Source organism: Semicossyphus pulcher, unplaced genomic scaffold (assembly GCF_022749685.1).
Source record: "Semicossyphus pulcher isolate SPU_LCO1_2020_fin unplaced genomic scaffold, fSemPul1.0.p SCAF_4, whole genome shotgun sequence".
Lineage (NCBI taxonomy): Eukaryota > Metazoa > Chordata > Actinopteri > Labriformes > Labridae > Semicossyphus > Semicossyphus pulcher.
This window is the reverse complement of record NW_027211715.1, coordinates 32,626,472-32,640,590: the sequence shown is the minus strand read 5'-3', so window position 1 is coordinate 32,640,590 and position 14,119 is coordinate 32,626,472. Positions and strand designations below refer to the sequence as shown.

Genomic DNA, 14,119 nt, shown 5'->3' with positions numbered 1-14,119 from the left:
GATGTTTGGGGGAAGGTTTACAAGTCTCCAATAGGAGCCTTTAACTTGCATTCTTGCATGTGCAACAGATAAGGCTGCAAACAAACCACGTCACGTAGGACGCTCTGACAAATCAGAAAACATTCAGTACTCTAAGTGATGCATTAAAGAAATCATGTGTGAATAATATGTTAAGCTCAGTTCAGATATCGGTGTATGCTCGCCATACATTTTATGGTTATGTTACCAGTGGTGTAATGTAACAACGTTCTAATACAGTATTTAAGTATGTTCTGGGAGTATCTGTACTTGTCTGACTTAGATTCCACTCCGATCCATTTCCCCTCAGAGTCTTCATTACTCAAAATTGAATCTGGACAAATTTGGTCATCTAATGATGTGGATTTTTTTCTTTCTGAAAACATGCTTAGAGGTTAAAGACTGAGGGTGCCAGTAATGCAACATAGTGGATACTGACTGGTGTAAAAACCTTGAAGAAGAAGAAGCGGAACAAAAAGAGAAAGAAAACGAAGAAGAAGATGAAGAAGGTAAATTCAGTGCAAACGTGCAACAAGGGATGTCAAAGCCTGCGGTTTGTGTCAAGTCCAGGCGTCAGATGCAAGCGAGCAGCGGCTACGTGAGTAGAACACAACTCAACAGTGATGCTGGATGCATGACGCAGTTAGAGACAGCAACGGCGTCGGAACCAGCTACTCTGGTGAAAGATGACGGTGGTGACGGTGGTGACGGTGGTGGCGGTGGTGACGAAGACGAACTGGTCAAGGAACAGCTCTTAAAGTTGTGACGACCTTGTTTTTCTTCAAGTGACTTTTTTTTAAGGTGGTTTACAGATAAAAATTCAGTTCCCCCAAATTTCTGCCAACTGTCTTTTTTATGATCATTTACTTGTACTTTTACTTTCAATACTTAAGTTCAGTAAAGATCTGATACTTTAACTTTTACTGAAGTAATATTTGAACAGCTGACTTTCACTACCAAAGTCATTCTCTGGTTTGATATCTGTATTTCTTCAGGTATTTTACCCACCACTGTATCTGACAGATAAACTTGTGTAGGGTACAGGTTCCTTTTGTCCACTGTTTTACACCTCACCATCCATGAAGGCCACAAACTCATGCACCAGGGTTTCCCCCCAAAGGTAAATCAGGTCACTGAGTGAGACGTTTGCGCACAATTTTGCAGAAAGGCCTCTTTTGTTGATCAGCTTTGCAGGATTTCACCAAAGAAACTTCATGAATGTCGAACATGCTGACGCACACAGAAGCCTGTAATCCCTCACAGCGGATTTGTGGAGTGAAACGTGACAGAACATCAACACTACCTTGAAATACTTCACCCTGAACAGTTGTGAAACGTGTTGCAAACACACAAAAACTAAATATAGCTGCTGCATGTGTACCTTGGAGGCAGTTGTAGGAACCAGCCCTACAGCGGCCATGTACGTGCTGCCAATAGTCTTGATCTTCTCGATGTCCCTGTAGCACTCTTTGTCCATCAGCTGCAGCAGAGCAATACGAGAAAACTGTCAGTTTAAGTTCATAGAAATGCAATTTATTTTTTCACATCCCGTCATGACCACAATCCTAGTAAATTAATACTTTATGTTGCTGATTATAGATTAACTCAAGCCAAAACTTCATCATCTGTTAGTAATTCCTTATTTTGCAGAACTTTCCCAGCCGCAGCCGTTGCTTATCATGTCGCATCAGTAAACAGAGTATTTTTGAGAAACCTCAGTCATGGCCACAGTGTCATCTTTAGGAATGACGTTAATGAGGTCACAGCGCTGCAGAGTTTCCCTCAAAATTCCCCAAAGGCTGACATGAAACCTCGTAGAAAAAATATATATTAAAAATACGGAAGATTTACGATGGGACGAAGCGATGACTCACCTCATCAAAGTCAGCGATGATCTCATTGAGCAGCCGGAGACACTCGACGCCCATGTTGTTCCCGTCCAGCTCGATGTAGAAGTCGTTGAAGTTGGCGATGGAGGCGAACAGCACTCCGACCTGAGCGTAGGACTGGTAGTACAGGTCCTGGAGGGGAAGGAAAAGATGTCAAAGCTGGGTTTGATCTACAGTAGCTGCTGTACCACCAAGAATGTCACTGTGGGAAGGGGAATCACCAAGATGAATCCTGTGGGAAGCATCATGTAGCTCGTTAACTTACTCATTTCAACCACATGTCACAGTCTTACTCTGTGAATCCACCATTATCTTGTAATAAAAGCTATCGAAGATTCTCAAACATCCATTTGCTGCAGAGGAACACGAGACGGTTCGGAAAGCAACAATTTTACAACGAGACTCCCCGTACAAAGATTATATTAATGATTAGTTTGTTAATAAGTCGTTCAACCATTTATCTCATAACACACAAGTTTTAAAGGGTACCAGTGACCTCTTGCTTGCCAAAAAGTGAGCCTACATTTATGTGCTTTTAAAGCCTCAGACCTCATCAGTTACTTTGTCTTGTCCTCCATCCAGCCTTTACACCTGACAGCCTTTTAATATATTTCTTAACAACTTACAGGTAATTAACCACTGTCAGCATATCTTAAAGACCCCCTTCATGTGGTGTCCTTCATGTGCTACAAGACACATCAGGGACAACATCAGCAGTCATCTCCATGGCTGGGCCTGTCTGCTTTTAACCTGCAGTGTACCAAGGACAGGCTGAACAACACGCTTTCAGATTGGCAGGTTTGAGACGTCACAAACCTAAGGAGCCAATCCCGTTAATGGACGGGGTGACGCTACGCATATCATTATGTGTAACCTATGGCAACCACTGCAGCGATGCGCGAGCCAGCTGTAACCGTCATTGTAAGGTTTGCAAACTCACTGCTGACTACTAAGTTGCCACTAAACGCTGGGCCAGGTTAATGAGGGAGAAGGAGGAGATGCCTTAGGAGAAGGTAATGAAAAAAACATCAGGTACAATTTATTATTTCAAGCAGAGCATTTTATATGTCTTAAAACATGACTGGAGCTGCTCTTTAATACTCAACAAGTTTCAACTGGCAAATCAAGTTCTGATATAAGATGTGTTTTACACTGAAATTAAGCCCTTTCATATAAGTAAAGGTAATAATGATTGTGCATTGATGTATAAATCTGTTAAATCTTGTTTACAAATGTTTCTTAATCATCTATAAAGTGTTTACAACCTAATTTATCGCCCTGGAACGTTCACAAATTCTTCATACAGGGGAAGTCTGATTTCAAAGTGGTGCAGATTTTTTGTCTCATGCTTCTGGTGGTTTCTGGCCGTGCAGATAGTTTGGGTTTTATTTGCTTCCAAGATGTTTAAAATTTGTGACTCCACCGCGGAATGATAATGAATTAAGCTTCTGTTTCCCTTTGAGCTTCTTTGTACTGAAGAAGTAGTCCCTTTAAAGACGTGCGGACATTGTGTTGTGAGGATTGTGCTCTCTCACAGGGAGGCTGTTTCTGGAAAGATGCAGCGATGCTAATTTTTAAGGCAAAACTATCACTTTCATTACACTGAGGTCTGGATGAGTCACTTCTGGTGTACCGATAACTACTGCTGAATATCTCCACATGACATTTAATTTACATTAACTCATGCAAAGACGAGAAAAACATTATGTCATTGCTTTAAGATGCAGAGTTTCCCATTGGAATCTCTATTTTTGCAGATTTCCTTTGCATACTCTATTTGTTCTGTTGCGAAATAATGTTACACTGGAGGCGTACAAACAAGTAAAAGCTTGCATCGTGCAGTCATAAATTGTTCATGCAACATACATTGCAGCTGCTGGTATAGATTCAAGACCCCACAGTTTCGGGTCCATCAGAAATATAAGAATAGGATATAAAACACCAACACACGTGCAAGTGTCAGGATTAAATATGAGCACAAAGACCAAACAAAACCAGCGTTATGTTTGCAGGAGGCTTCTCTAGTTTCCAAAAGCAATAAAATGCGTTTTCCAATCATTGTGCTGCAGAGAAACTTTGAGTTCCAGGCAGCGGTCCCACTGCGCTGTGTTATGAATACACTGTCAGGGTGAACTTTAGCCCAGAGGAAAGAGAGGAAGCCTTTCTATACACTGCTGCTCCGAGGGGGTCACCACTGTGCCGGAAACATCCTTCCTGACTTCCTGCCTGCACTGTTTACTAGTCTCAGCCTCAGAAGATCCCCGAGCCGCCTGATTCACAGCCCGACGGTTGTTAGAGGACTTAAAAAACGGGTGCTACCAAATGTTTGCATCTGGATGACACGTTCCTTTATAACGATAATTAAGCCAAATTAGCACTTTCAGATGCTTGTGCACTTAATAGTCCTTCACTCTTTACCTTTATTTATTCAGCTTTGTTGCTCTGTCTATTGTTGTGTTAGAGCCATGTTAAACTGGAGTCAAACTCCTTTTATGTTTACTCATATTTGGTCTATAAAATCGCTCTTCCCTTTTTGACTACGTGATAAAAACACGTCACAGTTTGTTTTAAGGTGTTCATGATCATGGCATGACGGTAAAGTAATTTGAATGTTTAAAAAGAGAAAGCTTTGGAGTGTTCTTGTGTTTTATCTGTTTTGTCTGTGTGTGTGTTTTCCTCATTATGCTACAATTTACACCAGATTTTGTTCTAATATGCTTAAAGGGCCAGTTCGCAGATTTCCAACCTCAGTCCTATCATGCTATCATGGGGAGCTGACGCCATAATGTTAAGAAAAAAAGCAATTTGGCTCTGTGCCTTTGGAGGACGCTATCTGCTTCTCCAACGGGCCCTGGAAAACCTCCACCAGACTACGTAAAACGAGTCATCTGGCGGAGGCCAGCGAGCTCGCTAAACTACACTTCCTCAATCTAGGACGCCCGCCTCCGATGTCATGTCTCGTTCAAAATCGTCAGGTTTGAAATGTAGACTGCAGACCTGAAGATTTTTTAGACGATCCACTGGTATATTCTCGTCGTATTTCAGATTCTGTTCCGCTCTGAGCCATCGCCTGCAGCGATCAATGTCCTTGACCTGAAAACGTTAGTGTGTCACTCCAGCGTCTCTCGCTAGGCCGTTCCTTTCAGAGGGAGGGGCGCAATGCATGCTGGGTGTTGTAGGAATGTAGAATGGGCGAAACTACGAGCTGTTTCTACAACTTTCTCCGCAGCTATGGCGCCAATTTCAAATATTATTGCTTCTATCGATTACAGAGAGCACCAGCTTTGACTGACAGCGGCTTTTTTCCAGGGGAGAACTGCTCCTTTAAAATAAAGCTTTGTCAAACATCAAAGCAATGTCCTTATTGCAGTTCTCTAGCAGTTAATAATTTGTGATGTACAGAAGTGTTACAGATACAGAGTACAACCAGAACAGATGTATGATTTTAACATCAGATGAAGATTTCCTATTTTATTATTTTGCAAAGATAAAACAGATTCTTCACAAAAGTTTTGCAGCTTTTAACCTCAAACATTAGAAGGCGAATTTTCTTCCACTTTTCCCCACTGATGTTCATTTGAAAATGTCCCTGACAGGAAGCGCGTCACAGTTGTGAATGGTTATGGGCCATCAGCTCCATGTTTTAAATTTACATGCTAAATTTGGATACAGACAACACACCTTAAAAAAATGTTTTCCACAACACAAGTATGCAGCATGAAGAATGTGGACGTAGTCTCAGTGTTTACAAACCGAGCCTCTCCTCCTGAGAGGCTTTGAATTTCCTGACAGGATGTATGTTTTCATCACTTCCTGAGAAATGGAGGAGGGGGGTTCGAGGAAGGAACCGAGATCAGTGGAGGGGATGTTCATCAATCAGTGGATACAGAAACACACAGGGCTGTCAGCTCACACTTCCACTTTAACACCACAACACAGGGTGATGGAAGCAGAGCCATTGTCCCAAAACAGCTGAGATATTTTCCCACATTAAACCGAGGAGGGCATGAGGGGCATTTCTGGGCAAGATCTCAAACTGTCCAGCTTGTACTTCTTAAGCATTATAACAAGACCTGATTATTAATGCCCTGGTCAAACTGGGCTCACAGTGTCACTACAGCGTCTGTAGTTTCACAGCAGTATAAACTGTCTGAAGGACCAGCAGCAATGTTTGTGCAAAGTTAGCGGTAATCAGGCTGCAAGGGTGGCTGTAACAGTGATCTTAGCTGCTGAACTTTATCTACCCAAGATCCTTCTGTCATCTATACCGCTCTGCCTGTTCGGAGGGGGGCTGGAGCCTATCCCAGAGGAGGGGTTACACCTTGATTGATCACCAGTCAATCACAGGGCTGACACACAGAGACAGACAACCTGTCACGCTCACATTCACACCTACGGGCAATTAAGAGTCACCAATGAACAAGCATGTCTTTGGACTGTGGGAGGAAGCCGGAGTACCCGGAGGGAACCCACGCATGCACGGGAGAACATGCAAACTCCACACAGAAAGGCCCACTACGCCCGAACAAGGATTCGAACCAGGAACCTTCTAGCTGCGAGGCGACAGCGCTAACCACTGCACCACCGTGCAGCCCTTACCAAGATCCAGACAAACTTAAATTTGGTTCCAGCTGCTGGAGGAAGTCTGAAGACGCCTTCCTGCATGCACATTCAAATCTCTGCAGATGATCCAGAAGGCAGCAGCACGACTGGTCTTCAATCAACCCAAAACAAAAGGGGCACATGTCCCTCCACTGCTCATATCCCATCACCGGCTCCCAGCTGCCGCCCGCATCAAATTCAAACTCTGTTGCTCGCTTACAAAACGGCAACAAAAACGGCTCCTGCTAACCTGAACACCCTCATCCTTGTCTACACTCCATCCAGCTAACTAGACTCTTCTCCTCAGTCGTCTCCCGGTGGTGGAACGAGCTACCAGACTCCACTCGGTCCGCAGAGTCCCTTTCACCTTTAAGAAGAAGCTAAAGACCCAGCTCTTTGTGAACACCTCTAACCTTAATGATGATGATGCTACTGATGATGATGACATCGAGGATGTAGTTCATGCTGACTAAGATTTCATGATGATGATGATGATGACTATACTGATCTTTTTGATGTTGCTGATGAAGATTATTATTATTTTATATAAAACTATACACTGCCTGTCAGCACCAGTTCTATTAGTCTTCTATTTTTCAACCACATCTTTTTTTCATCATTATGTATTCTGGCATTATTCTGGATTCACACCATCACACCACCAACATTACTAGAACAGTGTTTCACCACTAACCCTAACTCTAACTCCGATCATTCATATCTCAAACTAACGCTGAGAAATTAGTCCATCCATTTATTTCATGTAGGTTATAAACCACGATGCTCTATGTGCAGGGTTGTCGAAACAGTCGGTTGGACGCTTCCAGCTCATCCAAAATGCAGCAGCCAGAGTCCTGACACGTACAAGCACATTTGAACACATCACTCCGGTATTCAAAAAGCCTCCCTGTACAATACACTTTTAATATCATTGTCCATAAAGCACTCAGTGGTTCGATTGCTTTCCTGTGCTTTTACACCCAATGTAAAGCACACTGAGCTTACCTGTAATCAAATGCCATCATTTTGTGTTCCTTAATTATGGCACTATTATTAATATTATTCAGCAGGGCTGTGTTAAAAGTGTCACTGGCGGTGTTCCCACACTGTACATGTTTACATGTGACAAATAAACTCAACTGATGGACTGAAAAACAAAGTGAAAAACTTTATTGCAAGCGCTGAAAAAGCACTGTCCAATACTTTTATAATATCCCTGTAGAGATTTGATTTAACAGTAGACATGTTCTTTAAAATATGGCCCACTTTAAACTAGATATTTGAAAGTCTTTTAGCCTAAGAGTGTAAACTCTCTTTATTCTGCTGCTGGAGGAGCCTGAACGTGCCTGCGGATGCTCACCATGTTCCTGGGGTTCGACATGAGGAAGTGCTGAGCCACATGAGCCGGCAGCAGGTTGAACAGGATCCTCTTGTTGTCCAGCTTCACCTTCTCCATGTCGCCTCTCTCCTCCTCCGCCTGGAGAAGAAGAAGAAGGAGACGTAGAGGTGAACCTGATGCTGTGCTGTCTAAGTACAATGAAGCTTTATTGTGGCTCACAGGCAGATGTAATTACCGCTTCTTATCACTAGAGGGAGATAATGATTTGCAAACAAGACAAACGTTCACTGTCATTCTAAAAATAGAAACATAAACGCTCTCATGATCCACTGAGACTGAACAAGACTGAGCATGCACACACACGGCTCAGACACACGCTGGAAAATATCTGCATGATATCAAACTGTCTGCACAAAACAGACTCTGACAGAAAAGTGCAAATACTTCAGACTGTTTCCATCAGAAGTCCAAAATCTCTCAGAAACTGATGTTTGTTTCTTCTGTTTTTCAGGAACATGTTTAGTTCAGCTCTCTTACATAAACAGATCAATTACAATTATGTTCAATAAGAGAGAAAAATCAAAAACACTTCCATAGATAGTCAGATTTTCACTAAGTGGGCAGCACCTGAGACTCTGATACACATGAAACATTAATAAAAGACTTCATCGCCAATATGTTCGGCCCATAACAGGCCTACAAGAGACCGTAACCTTGTGAAAGAGACAAGAAACCACAACATAAAATACAAATTATACTAGACAAATAAACCACTCATCATGTTTTTTCCAAGCTCTAGAAACTAAAGTACCCAACGTATAAACTTTAAAATTAAAGTTGCACTTCAAAGAAGGAGGCATTATACTCAGTGGTGTAGTGCAGGGTATACGCGGGTATACGGCGTATACCCACTTCTCAATCCCCTCTGATGCTCAACATTCATGTATGCAAGCCAAATTGCCCAATTATCTTAGGATGGTGGCATGCATGACCCACCCTACGCTGCCTCTCATTGGCCAGTACTCATTATGCAGGACTGATGAGCCAATCAGAGGCAGAGTAGGGCGGGTGATACCTGGGAAAAGAATTATTGCCTAACGGTAATTTTGTTAGTTCACTTTTAAACTATTTGCCGTTAGAATACGCTCTGTAACGTTTATGAACAGCCAGGTAAGATGAAGCGAGCTATTCAAACAAAAAAGTCCTTTCTCAATTGCAAATGTCCTCGCGAATCTACACCAGCCAGCAGCTCAGCTAATCTTAGCGATGCTAGCAGCTCCGTTAGCCCAGACTCTGTCTCCCCCAACCCTGACTCAGAGGATGCTGGGGTGACTTTCCACATTTGAATAGCTTGTGGTCATTGTTTACCTTGTTACATTTAGGCTATAGCCTGTCAGTCAATCACGTTTTTCTGTAGACATCTCTCACTAGTCTGTGGGGCAGTATCGGGTCAGTAATTTCATAATTTCATAATCCTTATTCCCTGAGGTCAAACTGCAGAAATTATGTGACAATGTGCAAATACTACTGGCCCATTTTTGGGTAAACTAAATAGAGTAGTCTTACATGTCACTGTTTATAAAACAGGGCGTCTGTCCTTTGCTGAATGGGCTGCTCAAAAACGGCATGAATTAAGAGTACACCCACTTCTCCAGGGACCACTACACCACTGATTATACTACAGTAGAATTAAGAAGAGTAATTGGGAACATGGGTCCTTGAAGAGAGATGGATCTTATGGCTTCCCTTCTTTCCGAGAGCAGATGTTTTAGGTGGTCAAGGTTAAACATGAGGCAGGGGGGGTTAACACTGCTGAGTGTGATGCTGAGTTTGAAGGATTCTTTTCCTAAACACGTCTACATCTTAACACTGGCTGGTTCTCACTTTGAATGTAAACAAAAGGGGTGTAGATTCTTCTTCTTCTTCTTATACCCCTTTCCCACTGAAATTAACGAGTTGACGGTTTTTCAGACCCGGGAAGACCTGCTAATAAATGATGATTGTCTCTTTTCCCATTGCCAGTGAAGTATCCTCCTGTCGGTCTCTTTTCTGCTGCGTCACTGTTTGACGTCACAAACGAGCCAGAGACAGGGTTAGTAACCAGTGAAGATTTTACAGTGGTCACGTCTTTATTGTATCTGTTACTCATTCAATTTGTTTGTCAAACTTGGCGCTAAAATATTTAGAATGACGTTCGAGCGCTGCTCAGATGGAGACGGGTGGAATTTGTAGCTGAGATGACGAGGAGTCGCAGAAGTTACAGACGGAGCATAGCATCACGCCGGAAAGGGGGCGGAGATTAGCGTGTCGACGCGAGTTTTGTGTTCCCATCAATGCCGATCGGAGCCGAGGCGATAGTTACCAGGGTCTACTGCAGAGTCATTTGACCCGGGTCTGCAAGCCTTTCCCACTAAGCAAAAGAGCCGGGTGTTAGCAGGTTTTTTCGACCAGTGGGAAAGCGGCTTTAACTTTCTCCTGTTTGTTGTCAAATGCTAGCTAAACTAATCATCCTGGCTAGTATTTTCGTATGTCACAGACAGTTTTGAGAGCTGAATAGTGTCATGTTACTCACTGCATAAAAAAAACTAAATGTATTCTTATATTTCAAATTATTTAAGCATCCAGTCTTCTTCTTCTTCACTTTGTGATGGCCGGCACGACAGCTAACTACCACCTACTGGATCTAGGGCATGCGTTGACATTCTGGCACACAGGAGTAAAACAAAGGGGCTCTCACGTATGTCTTTTTTAACTCACCTTTGAAAAGAATCGTATTTTTCACGAATGCCACATCATTTCTAAATAAAATCTGGACTTGAAACATATTTTATCTGCTTTGGAACCAGCGTTAAAATAGTTTTACTGCATCGGCATAAAACACAAGACATGATTTTATTAGACACTTACACATATGTCTGAGTATCAAACCCAACCTGACAATAAAAAGCCGACCTGCTCTACAGTCTGAGCGCCTGCCACCCCATCAGTATTACTTTACAACTCAATTACAAACAAACACGACTTGATGAGAAGAATTTCATCCAGAGCACTTTAAGAGCACTGGATGTAAAAGCACAAAGCCTGATGCAGTGAGCATGAGCAGTAACAGGTGTGCTATGGGTACAAACCTACCTGAGTAGCCCAGAGATAATCGAGCCGCAGCTTCAGGTCCAGCTGTCTCGAATGCAGAGCCAGAGCTCCAGAAAACAGCAAGACGGCCAACACAGGGTCGTATCCTCGAGTGTGGAGAAACCCTCCTCTGAAACACACACAGACTTTGATGGGTTGTTTTATACTTTATTTACTTTAGTTATAAAATCTTTCTCATATTAAAAACCCATCACATGCAGCTCAGCCTCACCCCACAGCTTGCCGATATCCGCTGGTCTCCATGATGACGGTGTAGGTGACAGAGAGGAGGAGGAGCAGGATGATCTTAGGGAGCGAGGAGACTCGGAGGTAGGGGACGACGGTGAGGGTGCCGGCCACGCAGGACAGCAGCGCGTACGCCATGTTGGTACAAGCTCTGTCTGCCGCCGTGCTATTGGGCGGTCCGACCCCGAGAAGAACCTCCGCAGGGATGTCCTCCACCGAGCGGTTGGAGTCAGTCCCAAATTTTCCCCAAGGAACGCATCCGACCTGGAAGAGGGGATGAAATAAATGAGAATTAAGCATCTTAGCATCTCTCTGAGGCTGAGTCCAAATGCTATGTCAGCATCCAAACACGCTCACACTGACAATATATGTATCTGTGGCTGATATGCTCATTGTAAGCAGGTAAAATGTTTACAATACTCATCGTCGTAGTTAGCATGCTAACATGGCCTATCTAGCACTAAACTAATGGAAATTTCATAGTTTAGTTACCGTAAAATTTGGTGTATAAGGCACACTTTTAATACTATTTTTGTCATCCATTCATTCAAAAAGTGTGACCAATATACCGGTATAAAATGAGAGAGGTATTCTTTTTTGTTACAATATTTTACCCAGAGGAGCCGCTATAATCTAGCTGAAGCTTCGTCACGGACATGCGCCATCATGATCGCCAGTGCATCCGCCGGCCTCACAGCAATCAACGTTACCGTAGGCTGAGCTCAACTAACGCACCGGTAGCTAGCAGGATTGCAAAGTCGACATGGTGAAAACAGATGTTAAATAGCTATAGAAAACCTTTTTCTCCTCTGGGACACCCCCCAAAATCTGACTGTGTCTTACATTCCGGTGTGACTTATATTCCAGATTTTACGGTAGGTTTTTATTCAAATAAAATTGGTGCTATGTAAATAGGATGATGACATTGATGATCCTTTAGCTGAGGGCTAACAGGCTTAACTAAAAGAGTCAACAAACACACGCTAAACATGCTAGCTTGTTAACTGTGAGCAAGGTAGCATGCTAATTATAAAAACTAGCTTATAGCACCCTGTGTCTCTGCATGGATTCCAAGAGCCGCTTGCATTGTGCTTCTTAAACTCTAAGTCACATCTTTGCAGGCTCTTGTTCCGACTGGTTCAACTTGGACATTTTGTAGACTTAATTAAAAATCACACACTCAGGCATACACACACACACACAAGTTTGATTAACCAATAATTAAAAGTCTCAAAGGCTGTAGCTAGCAGGGACATCCCTTCTCTGCATCCCTGCCGCCTGCTTTACCTTCGCTTTATTGTAGCCGATTTACACACACACACACACACACACACACACCCACACACACACACACACACACACACACACACACTGTTGACACTGACACCAACCAATTTAGAATATCTTAATGGGTGTTTTACACTCCAACAATAAATGTTTTATTCTTCTGAGGCCCTTCAGCACCATCTGCTCAGCTGTTATGAGTTAATCTGCCAACTCATGTACTGCAGAGACTTGGTAACAGTGGAGTATGCAGAATGTAAAATAAAATGATGACGCTGCTTCTAGCTCATCTTGCTCAAGTACTTGTACAGCATTATGTGCCATATTGTTTATTATCACTCTTTTTATACACGCTTTTAAGGCCACTTAAGGATGAACATGAACCACACCTTTGTTAAACCTCATGTCGCAATCCAGTATCTGCTTTTAATCTGTCTAGGAGGAGCTCATCTACGCTCAAGGAAACTCTAAAATTACTATTAGGGTGTTAAAGACAGGCTTACCACACAGGCCTGAGTTACAGAGTAGGTGAGCAGAGCGAGGAAAACAGACAGCACCGTTCGGATCTGGATGGTGAGGCAGCCCGGTTGGCACTGAAAGCAGAGCAAAGAGAAGTGGGGGAGCAGTCGTGAGTAAATGAAGCACCTGTTTATCTACCTCAATAGCATTTTGGACACATCATTAGCCAGGAGTGGAAATGAAATGAGAGCATTTTGTGGTGTGGCTCATTATGTGCGGGCCTATTAGAGGAGACGCTTAAAGGATATGATGACAGTTCAATGTAGCGTGACTGTTATATAGAGAGGGGAGGAACGTGATGTCAAGCAGTCACTCCAGGTAAGTATGTAACAGTCAGCAAGGTAAAACATTTAAGCTCCTCAGACCTTCATCAGATTACATTAATTTAAGCACCTGTATCTTTCATGTGTACACGCAGCCTGTCAGAGTTTATGATCCAACACAGCTTCAGAACTTATTTAAAACTGAGCTAAAATGGTACCAAGTTGTTGTTAAATGGGCTGCACTTAGAGAGGTACAGTATCAGGCAGAAAGTTTACAGTCTACTAAAGAGAAAAGAGACGTAAAGTGAAGTGATTCTTTCAAATAAGGAGAGGTGTAGTGTCAACCGTCTAGACCATCTATGGTCACTTCTAGCTCAGAAAAACAAAGATGGCGACGGCCAAAGAGTCTTCAAAACAGTGGTCTACATCCACAGTGTGACGTCAGCAGAGGTCAAAGTAACAAATTACAAGTACTCACGTTACTGTAAGTAGCTTTTTTATGTACTTGTATTTTTCAAAGTCAGTAATTCAAATTTTTCTTACGTATGTTTTAAATGAAGTAAAGTAACTCGCTACATTTGTACATCCGTCCGTTACTGAGTAAAATATGTATCTACAGATATTGCGAGCAAGAAAGAAAAACTGACTTGGATCAGACACCAATCAAACGCATCGCATCAAAAACAGGGCAGTCGGATCAAAGTGTCATGCATCGCGTCAAAACATGCCAAAGTTTTTTGTATAACCAGAAACAGCTGTTAGATCACTCTCTTCAAAGCCTACCGGCTTCATTAACAAAAACATTTTACCTCACAGAACACGGGACTCTA

The 14,119-nt window shown here is 42.7% G+C and overlaps 1 protein-coding gene across 1 annotated transcript in view; it reads right to left on the bottom strand.

Moving 5' to 3' along the window:
* LOC138607124 (adenylate cyclase type 1-like) overlaps positions 1 to 14,119 on the bottom strand; it is a 56,191-nt gene that overhangs the window by 3,932 nt on the left and 38,140 nt on the right. Inside the window, exons 12-17 of the mRNA XM_069679682.1 lie at positions 13,011 to 13,100; positions 11,210 to 11,487; positions 10,981 to 11,107; positions 7,870 to 7,986; positions 1,893 to 2,039; positions 1,400 to 1,498 (exon numbers count right to left, since the gene is read on the bottom strand). Coding sequence (XP_069535783.1) covers positions 1,400 to 1,498; positions 1,893 to 2,039; positions 7,870 to 7,986; positions 10,981 to 11,107; positions 11,210 to 11,487; positions 13,011 to 13,100 — 858 coding nt within the window. The remainder of the gene's footprint in view (positions 1 to 1,399; positions 1,499 to 1,892; positions 2,040 to 7,869; positions 7,987 to 10,980; positions 11,108 to 11,209; positions 11,488 to 13,010; positions 13,101 to 14,119) is intronic.